At 42.6% G+C, this 11,123-nt stretch overlaps 1 protein-coding gene across 1 annotated transcript; it reads right to left on the bottom strand.

Moving 5' to 3' along the window:
* Window positions 1-1,883: 1,883 nt before the first annotated feature.
* EIF2S1 (eukaryotic translation initiation factor 2 subunit alpha) lies at window positions 1,884-10,815 on the bottom strand. The gene is made up of 8 exons (XM_032947620.2): window positions 10,654-10,815; window positions 7,447-7,693; window positions 5,818-5,897; window positions 4,378-4,529; window positions 3,917-4,023; window positions 3,671-3,768; window positions 3,124-3,267; window positions 1,884-2,574 (listed from the first exon to the last, which is right to left on the bottom strand). Exons 2-8 carry the CDS (start codon window positions 7,682-7,684, stop codon window positions 2,455-2,457), a joined length of 939 nt encoding a protein of 312 aa, XP_032803511.1. The 5' UTR covers window positions 7,685-7,693; window positions 10,654-10,815; the 3' UTR covers window positions 1,884-2,454.
* Between the last annotated feature and the right edge of the window lie 308 nt (window positions 10,816-11,123).

Genomic DNA, 11,123 nt, shown 5'->3' with positions numbered 1-11,123 from the left:
ACCGAAGAAACGGAGACTGGGTATTTGTGGTACGGGACCTAAGGTCGTCTCCTGCACTAGGAACCCCAGCAGCGTTGACTCTTCCTTGGCCTGGAGACAAAGTCACTTGCCAGAGGTCTCCACCAACACCTGCTCAACACCTCAACTCCAGCGAGAGCCCCCAAACATCCATAAGGAAGCACCGGACCAAGGTCGTTCTGGACATAGTGCAGATAAAACGGTTCAGAATCGGAGGGTCCCTCGAGAAAAGAAAAACCCTCTATAGACGCTCGCACCTAAGGCTCTTCCGTCGACTCCCGTAACTCTTATTACATCGCAATCTTCTTTAACCCATCATCAGTATCCCCATTGCTCTTCACTTACCTACTCCACCACCGCACATTTAGTTCAGTAAAATTAAATGTGCAGTCTTACCTTGATCAAGCACATAATTTGCATGCCAGCCGACATACATGGGAGTATTTGTTAATCATTCATTTATGCAATTACACATTTTCAACTTTCTTTTTTGAACTATTGAGCTGCCATAGCCGAAGTAAATCAGGCGATGTTTGCCGTGAGGGTGAGTTAAGGGGTCCCTGAGCTCACTCAGTGGACCTTCAACAGCTGCCTACAAGATTACAATAAGTCGCCACTCAGCATTGCCAGTTTTTGTTGGGGATCTGTCAGCATTTGAGCGTTGCTGCTGATCAGTTAATAAGATCCCGAGGATGAATGAACATATAGGAAACCTGATAATTGCATATTTATGAAACCCAGGTTTGGCTAAGAGAGCTTAAACCATGCCCATCAGTCTGTCAGAGTAGCCAGAGCAGAAATCGGTACCACCCAAACGAGTAAAGCTGTAATAGCACCACTCTTTATATGGCTAATAAGAGATTTAACACACTCAATTTCAAATAAATATTACAAAATTCATTGCTATTTTACAAATAAATTAAAATTTCTACATTTATACCACCTCAGGTGGTACGAAAAAGGTGAAATATCTATTAGGGGCTCATGGATGTCTTAAGTGATAGTAACCCTGATCGTAAAAAATTCAAAAGGCTTCCACTTGAGAAAACATTTTTCAAGTGCAGTTTTGATATTAATGGCTAAATAAACATCCCTTAATTTAAAGTTTGGACTTTAACCGCAACTTCTAATTTCATAAACAGATGTTGTAACTGCCAGTGGAAGTGAGCATGCAAGGGAATGGCTCTAAGATGACACCATAACTTGCCAATTCAATAACTCAATTATATAGCAGCGTACGCTGCACATCAGGTCGATGCCATTTACAGCGTTTAATTCTCGAAGCTGGCAAAAGCTGAAACAATGATTCGTCTTTGCACAGCCATTGCCGAGTACTGGCTGGCTACCAAAAATACAAACCCAGGATTCCAGCAGTGTTGGACCACTGCTTTGACACTCGACCATCTTTGTTGAAATATTTTGCTATTATTTTGGTTGCATTTGGAGAAGCTTAGCTGCTATGGCTCATTTGATACATAAACAGCTGGAGTATATCATTGGCCAAAGACATCAGTTCTGGGTACCAATCATGTTCAAATATCGTTACAAATGCAAGGTGTGGAATAAGTAACTTGCTTTACGATTCAATAATAAACATTGTGATAACATGCTGTATTGCTCTTCGGCTATTATTAGTCATATAAATGATCACCAACTCTGTACCATCTTTAGATGTGCAGAAATCTTGATATGAACATTGGACTTAATTGCAACATAAATGCTAAAAGCTTCTATAGAGAGACAATAACAATGATTTCTAAATACGGCTTTAATGCATTATATTGCAGCTTAAAGGCATGGTAGACCGCACATGTTTTAAAGAATTAATGTTTTTGTCTCTCTTACATAATAACAGAAACTGGTCGATCAGTTGGACTTTTTATTCAACAATTTACTAAAACCAAATACAGCCACATCCTTCATGTTGAGACCTTACAATTTTTCAAAATGTGGTAAGTAGCACTGATTTGGAATGTAAACTATATGTAGGTAATGGCCAAAATATTGACTTAAGGTTATAAAGAGATATTGTTATTAAGCAACTGCTCACCATCATTCAAACCACACAGGCATTGCGCTGCTTTTGAGCTTAATACACTAGAAGTGTATAATACTCAGAATCGGCTAGTCTGAGTATTATATACTGAGTATTATAGTCTGTTGGCATTTATGTGAATACACTTAGGCACCCGTTGCCTTTGGTAAAGGACAGCATTATTACTCGCCACAGTATTTGCTACTGTTATTAGTTTGTCATTTAAATTGTTTAATTTTAGGTTCAAAAGTTTTCCATTTTTACTTGGAGGGGGTTCTTCCAGGTACACAACCTTTTTAACTTAAAAGGATTTTGTTCAGTGAAATAACTTTTGTTGACCACTTTCCAATAATACCAATGCATGAAAAAAAGTCAAATGCTGATGAATTAACCAAAGCGTATCAATCCTCTGCTTCCATCTCCTCTGCGTCGTCGTCACCGTCCACTTCCGCATTCTCCTTTTCGAGCTTCTCCAGCTGCCGGGCGAGCTCCGTTTCATCAATGTCGGTCACCACCTTCGGCTGCTCGAACACAACGAAGAAAAATCGGCCTCGTGCAATCAACATGGTAGTATATGGTGCGCGCAAATGACAAGACCTAGGGCAGCTCTTTTAATCACACCTGTACAATACTCCAGAATGTGAAATATATTACAATTAGCTGATCATGGGAAAATATTACAACTGTTCTATACCACCCACATCTTTATCAACCGAGCTCACAATGTACAACAGCTGCCGTTCGCAACTAAGTGGCGGTGATGTCACCACAGCATTTGGGCCAGGCCAGGTGCACTCCGAGGCTACATGAAGTGTCACAATGTACATCCCAGAATGCCACCCACACAAACAAAATCACCCCCATTGTCATTCGTGCCAAATATTTGAAAAACATGCTCATTTGTCGAATTTTCATTTTCAAAAAAATGTTCATTAGATTGTTACTTGTAGTAAGCTTGTTTACGAATTGAAACTCTCAATTAACCACGAACGTTGGGTAAAGGAAGACTGCCAAAATGTTCATCGTCGCCTTATTTATACAAAGGAAGTCACAATAGCAACGTAATTTACCGCCATCTGAACGTTGAAGACACCACGTTTCTCCTCGATCTTCTCCTTGATGGTTGCCATCGCCTGATTGAGAATGGAAAGGCCTTCTGTCCTCTCCAGAGTTGTGGTAGTCATCACGTAGCGTGGAGGTGCTATCAGGTTAATCTGGATCAAACATTCAATAAAATGGTTTTCAAGCACACAATTTTCATGCATTTTAAAAACGCTTTTTAAATATATCACACCAATTATTGTGATGGGGGGGGGGTAAAATAAAATTGTTTAAACTGGTGTAACCATGGAATTACAATAAGCTATGTTTAATCAGCTTTGTGCATTATGCAAGATGCGCGCGATGTGGTGGACATCACACCAAAAAACACAGGCACCTCCCTTGTAATTGTTATGAGACACGTTTTTTTATGGATAGTGTCTATTTGTCTGCAGAGATGTGTCAAAAAAGATAAATGAAGATATTTACCTCAAATGGGCCTTTAATAATTAATCGATGTCCATTTTGATAACAATTTACTGCCAGGAAGAATTGCGAATGGTGTAGAATGTTTACCTTGATCGGCATCTTCTCTGTGGAACATGCCAGGCCTCCCTTCAGTGCCTCTTTAACAGCATCAATCCCTTCATAGCCATAGCAGGCCACCTCAATATCTAACGGACAACAACATATTTCCGTTATACGTAGTGCTATAGAGACATCTGATTTTCTTCACCAAAAATAGAGGCCATCTTTCCCAATAACCGGTCTTTAATGGGTGACTTTATTTTGAATAGAGTGGGTCTATTAATATCACGTCACCTGCACGGATTTTGACGGCCTGTGGCGTCAGCCGCCTGTGGATGTTCTCCAGCAGCACTCCCTTCTCCTCCTCCGTCAAATCCAGCCCATCGAGCACACTGGGGTCTCTGCACACTCCCACACCCAAACACACCGTTAAGAACACAAAGACTACCGTCACTTGCGAAAGCAACTAGTCGCAGGTTTGAATGTTTAGTCACATTCGGGTCACTGCTGAAGAGACTAATTGAGTTTTGGTCAATGTCTATACGGAAAGCGGGCTAAGCCGTTCAAAAAAAATGTGAAAGGGAAAACAATGGATATTGTTTTTTGCTTTAAATACCTTATTGTTACTTGCCTTACACAACAAAGCGTATTCTCCATTTTTAAAAGGTAATGGCCAATGTACCAAGACAGATACATTCGAGCATCACTCATTCACACGCAGACTTACAAATGATTTTGCATCACTGGAAACTTACGAAACGGCGAGCTTGAAGGCATCGTAAGCACCGTATCCAGGCTTGTTGTATTTTTCATCAAAGACCCAGGCTGTCCGCTGATACAGACTCTCCAGCTGCTCATCTTTGGAGTAATCCAGGACTTCAGCCACGTGTCTTAAAATGCTGTACACCTGAAAGTAAATCACACAATAGCAATTGCAAAATAAACATGTACAACTAGAAGTACGCTTAATGTCAAAGGCCCCTGAAATGAAAGCAAAACTACTGTTGTAACAAACCAATTTAACACTGGGCTTCCACGCCATCTTCAGGTCACACAACAAGCATGTCAGGGCCCAATGGCTGTTTTTTTCACGCTCATAGTTTTGTGCATTGTGAGAATTTCATATCGAGAAACGAGCAAAACATCTGCATGCGCAAACGCAGGTAAGTATAGGTCAGGGGTCGGCAATCTGTGGCTTTGGAGCCACACGCGGCTCTTCCAGGACTGCTTCGTGACGTTATTTATTGAGGACCACCGTCTCGTATTCACCACATGCATTGGTGGCTCTTGAAACATTATTTTACCAAGTAAACAAAAATAGCTCTTTTCGTTATTTTGGTTGCTAACCCCTGGTATCGGTGCAGCTATGATGCTGTGCACACCGTGAGCACAGTTTTACTTTGAGCTTGCGTATTATTTGATGCATCAAAAGAATGATCAACTCTTCGAATTTTTTTTTGTCACGATTAAAAGTGGCAGCATTAACTCCCTGGGTTTGGCGACTTTGTTTTGAGATGCTATTTAGCACATTTCCAAAGGAGACACCTCAGTGCAGAGTTCTCATGCAAGTGTGACATTGTGGAGAACCACAAGCATGATCATGGTGAAACGGACCCACAGCTTCATGAAAGTGGTGCAACAGGCCAGCCAACACCCACTGTTACAAAATTACACTGCTTGATTTATAAGAGATTTCCACCAGAAATGTAGTGTCTGCTGTGAACACATTACCCAGCCATGGAAACTCCTACATTCTTTCCAAGGACAGGGCAGAATTTGGGGTGTTTGATGACAATGATTACGATAGCAAGGGCATTTTCTACAACCTATCCCACAGCAAGCTAAATATCTTCCAGCAGGTTCGTTAACTGCTGACAATGAGCAGCAATGATCGTAACAATGTCACGTGTATATATAAGGAGCCATCGCTTGACTGAAGTTGGGCATGGATCTGTGCTTTCACTACATATAAATTCCAGCAGTATAGCCAAAGAAGGCTTCTGAACTATGTGAAAAACATAATTAAAATTGGCCAAAAAATTACCTGTCCCACTGCCATAGCACACAGCGAATAGACTCAATATCTGTTCATCATTATTACATCCATAACAATAATACTAACAGTGCACAGGTTCCCTTATTTATTATATATGTTCAGTGCAACACTTATGTAACCAACTAAAACTAAACGTTACCGTTTTTGATTTTGTGAACTTATCTTCACACTTCAAAGCCTCTTCTGGAGACACTCTTCTTTTGGACAAGTCGATGTATCCTTTGAAATGAAATGAATGTCAAAAGTTAATATCCAGAGCTTCGAGATCAAAGCGTAAAAGAGACGGTGAAGGATTACGCTCAATTTTTGGTGCAAAACTTGAGTACATCATATCAATGCGTAAGAATAACAGCAACAAATATTCACATACAGCAGAAGTGCAGGTCAATCATGACCAAACATCCCTTTTTGAAAACAGCTACTCCATCGCTGATGTCAGAATCAGAATATGTATTTATACTGGAGGAATCTGATGAGCTATGAAGCTATATTTTTCACAGATGTCCAGTCGGGGCGGGTAAAAGTGTTGCAACAACAAGCAATACAAAAACATGATAGGAGTGCAAAGTATAGGAAAGGTAAACGAATCACCCAAAGACATAAATATAAAATAAAACTAAACCCTCTCCCCATCCTACCAGACAAAGCCCACTGAGGGATTAACTTATTTTTCAAAAGCGACCTGGCCACAAATGATGGCTCAACAAAGCGGCTTATCATTTGGACATTTATAGAAGCAAAATAATCTAAATAGTCTAAAGGTGAAGGAGTATCCCTGCAATGGCTTGCTCATACTACTGCTGGCACAAGGGCCTCCACTATAAGGATCTCTAGAGGGTATGTGGCCTACTCTTCCATGCTGACCAGGCATCTTGGAAGAGTGAGAAGTAGACACACTTTCTCCCACCAGACAACCTTTCCCGTTCAGTTTTTCCTCTGATTCCATTCCGATTATGTGCGTGTCCATCATAAAAACGAAACCGGAAAAAAAAAAAAAATATAACTTTATCGGGACCGACACTTCCACAAGCCCATGCGGGAGGGCGTGTGGCACAGCTTGGCACCAGCTATCATAGAGTGCGGTCGCGTCGCTACAGTTCTCTGCGGTGAGCACAATTTCTTTAAAAACAATGGCGCTATGCCTCTACATAAAATTATCACTGCGGCACTTGCGCATCTCGGAACGGGAGAGGGTTGACCTGCCAATCAATTGTGATGTTGCTTTATACTGCAGAGTGGACCACTGTGCAAAAACAGATTGTCATAGGGGTGGGGAGGCTACGTGGTGCACAGCAGAGGACAGTGCAGAAAAAAACTTAGTTGTAGCTCTCACATCTATGCTCCCTGCCTTCAAACAAAAAGCAGTGACCAATGTGGTGAAGTATGGTCAAATAACCACCACAACCCACAGACATCAGGGGCTCATCACCCAGCAGTGGAGCAACAAAAGGGCTGGACGTGTATTCTTAGCATTCTCAATACAACAGTTAGGTGAAAAATTTTCTCGCATTCCAAAAATGGTCTTACGGGTTAGGCCATATTTTGAGAATTTTCTCCCTTCGGATTTCACCACATACTACTGTTAGAGGCATCTTCAGGAGTTAAACTTCAACTAACAAAACAGAACTCTTTGAAGATACCGCAGTAGTGCATGGCAAAATCTTGAAAAAAGAATTGCTCAACAGGTGCCCTCACTCGGAAGACCATACTTGGCTTACGAGTGGCTGCGAAACCTTCAGTGTTTGAAACTTTCCCTTGCGCCATTTACCTTTCTCTTTGTCCACTCGGATGACGACGACGCACTCGTTGCGACCGATGCGGATGAGCTTGTTGATTGAGCGGATGCGCCTGCGGGAGAGCTCGCTCAACAGGATCATGCCCTCGATGTTGTTGTACTCCAGCAGGCTCACATAGGCACCCATCTCTGCGATGGATCGCACGTTCACCATCACCACATCTTCCACCTCAGGAAATTTGTGTTGGTAGAATCTACACCCGAGAGGCATTTTGTCGGTCTGTGGAAACAAAAACCAATCGGATAAAAGGATGAGTTGACCATTAATAAACATAACATCGAGAGCACATACAACATTAAAACATTTCTTCTGTGGTTATGACACACTGATAATAATACATGTAGCTTCCAATAACTTCTTAGCTAATTAAAATTCCCACTCACTGCGACACTTCACGGTGTGAGGGACGAGCCAATTTAACATCATAGTTCGACCTGACAGGCGATGAGTGACAATGTAATATCACCCGAGTAACCTGGTTAGGAACCAGTCCCTTGTCTTCCGAGAAACAGGAGAAAGGATCGCCTCACAACAGACACAGGGCCCACAAAAACAAGATATTTGACTTATAACTCAAACTGGCCTCAAAAAACACTGTCAGTGCATCAGAAGATATCAGCTCATGATAGAGAATCCACATCAAACACAAGGGGAACATGGCAGCAAAAGCACTGGCATTGACTCATGCAGGGATTCTAAAAGGCATAAAATACACATTTCATTGCAGCTCTTGGTTTCACTATCCTTTTTCACCCAAACTGATATCAGGGATAAAACTGGGATAGGGAAAAGGCTGGTTTCGGGATAAGGTTATATTTATGGACAGTGATTGGCTGTAAACTAATTCAGAGAAGCAGTGTTTCATATGGCAACACCATAAGGATCTGCAGTAGCATAAGACCTCAATGTAGTTGAGATAAATTATCGATATTGAGATTGGTGGCATGAAGGTCAGTGGCATTAAGTTAAAAATTTCTCCAAATGCCACTTCTGTGAGCAATCCAAGCCATTCCAAACACCCGAACTGGCTGGCCAAGCCAGGGAATGTGCTGACGCGACCAACACTGCCGCTCTGTAAATACTGCTGTCGCCAACTACAATTAGTTTATATACTCTTTGGTTCTTTCGGTACAATCAGTTTATTTTTTTGTGGCACACGGGAGTAACAATGAAGACGCTAATGGGGGTAAACGTAGGGATTAAGTCAGGTTCGGGATAATGTACGATTAGGGATAGGATTGTGTTTGGGATACTGTAGGTTTAGGGATAAAGTATGGTTATGGATAAGGTAGGGTTAGGAATAAGGTTAAACTGGGATAGGGAAAATGTTAGTTTAGGGATAAAGTTATATTTATGGACAATGGTTGGCTGTAAACTATATTCAGAGAAGCAGTGTTTCATATAGCAACACCATAAGGATCGGGATCAGCATAGAACCTCAATGTAGTTCAGATAGATGATTAATATTGAGATTGCTGACAAAGGCCAGTTGCCATAAGTTGAGATGAATGATACAGCGATGAGCTTGATATTGAGAAGACTCACATTGAGAGGATTCCTATCGAATCGGTTCAGTGTCATTATCACCTGTATACTTGAGATTAGGTAGAATACGTTTTCCCCTTTTTTTTCTGGCAACAAAACAGGCGCTAAGATATTCTTGGTTCTTTTGGTAAAGTCACGTAGAAGGGAAACAATAAAATAATAAAAATATAAAACAATAAAATTATCACGACGTTTCGACTGCATCACAAGCAATCATCATCAGGTGATGATCAGGTGATTGCTTGTGTTGCAGTCGAAACGTCGTGAGATATTTTATTGTTTTATATTTTTACTATTTTATTGTTTCCCTTCTACGTGACTTTACCGAAAGAACCAAGAATATGAATCCCTGCAGTCACGAAAGCTTTAAATCAGGTGTTAAGATGTTAAAACGCCAAACTGAAACCTTTAAGGAATCATGTCTGCATTAACCACAATACGTGTGGTCAGAATGCAACCACAAGTATTGTGGTTATTGCAGACATGATTCCTTGTAAAAGGTTTCAGTTTGGTGTTAACTCCTGTTTTGTTGTAAAAAAAAGGGGAAAACCTATTCTCATATTTTGGTACCGGCAAAGGAGGTCCCATGATGTACCAGTATACTTATTTAGGATAGTGTAATTCCACAAAAAGAATACAAAAAAATAGATACAAAGGAGAACCACCGGGACTTGGAAAAAGTGTTTCGTCATTGACAAGATTCATGAAGGCAAAAAAAAACTACCCGTGGCGGCGCACAAACCTGTCTGTACATACGTGTCACTGCGTGTTTTTTAGCGAGCAGAGTATAGCCTTAGTCTGTCGTCTGCATGCATGTGGCGATATTTAGCTCGTCTGCGCGAGATATTGGAGGTTAAGGAACAGTTAGGGGGACTTCGACAGCAAAAGTCTCATGGGCATTTGTATTAGTTTGTAGTAGTGACGACACGGTTTATGGTGTGGCGAAACAATTCTGAGTCGCTACATTATTTGCTTCACTTAAGATGACTGGAGATGTTTAATAGCGACTAAGTTTAGTCGGTTGATGCTGAAATGGTTTAAATTGTATTGAAAGGACATCCGAGATATTTCGGTTTAAGTGAACGATAACCCACACGTTTTTTCTACTAAGATTGCGTAATCCGACATGGTTTTTGAGGTGGGTTTTGGGTGGAGCGGTGGTGCAGTGGTCAGCGCACCGTGCAGAGAACCCAGCGCCCTGCGTTCGATAACTAACATATACCCGAATCAATCCTTGGGTCCACTTCGTCCACCTTCGCCGCGCTGACCGGCGTGGTGAAGTATGGTCAAACAATCCCCGTGACCGGACACGTCTTTGACAGGCTTTTTTCTTCGAGCAAAGCGGACCGACGCGCACACACACACACAAATAAAAGGGCAGCCCTTGTACACCATTGCGGCTGCTACGCGTGCGAAAAGGGTCCGTGCCGACGTTTCACACCGAGATGGTTGCGTGCTGCTGCTGCCGGGGGGGTGGATGCCGAGCACGTGAACATGAGAGGCCTCACCACCCATTACAGTCAGTGGGGGGCACGCACCGGCACGCACCCCCAAACCACCATCTCCCTCCCGACCGCCCGCTCTTCATAACCCCCACAGAGCCCACCCTTCACGCAGCGAGCTGAGCGACTCACGGGGCGAGAGGAGACGCGGAGGAGGCGGAGAGGCAGCGGCAGCGGCGGCGGCGGCTCCCGAGGCCCGGACTCTCACGTGCGGCCCTACAGCGCGGTCGGCAAAGCCCGGCGTGCAACGCGCGCGCGCGCCGCCCCCTTCCCGTTTCCACTTCCGAGTCACGATTTCGCGCGCTTCCCTCATCCGGGTGATGTACACTGCGCTGACGTCACCCCAATTGACAACCTTCTCCCTTAAATTTTGATTTAAAGCTTTCGTGACTGCAGTAATTCATATTCTTAGAATTTTTTATTGTTTTATATATATTTTGTTATTTTGTTGTTTCTCTTCAACGTGACTTTACCGAAAAAACTAAGAATATGAACCTTCTCCCTATTACCCTCTCCCTCCCCCTCTACCCCTCCCCCTCTCCCCCTGTCACCCCTCCTCCCTCTCCCCTCTCCTCCCTCTCCCCCCTCCCCCTGTCACCCCA

Source organism: Petromyzon marinus, chromosome 6 (assembly GCF_048934315.1).
Source record: "Petromyzon marinus isolate PM22_M1 ecotype Great Lakes invasive population chromosome 6, UKy_Petmar_22M1.pri1.0, whole genome shotgun sequence".
NCBI classification, from domain to species: Eukaryota; Metazoa; Chordata; class Hyperoartia; order Petromyzontiformes; family Petromyzontidae; genus Petromyzon; species Petromyzon marinus.
The sequence above is the reverse complement of the archived record's forward strand: the minus strand, read 5'-3'. Positions and strand labels throughout refer to the sequence as shown.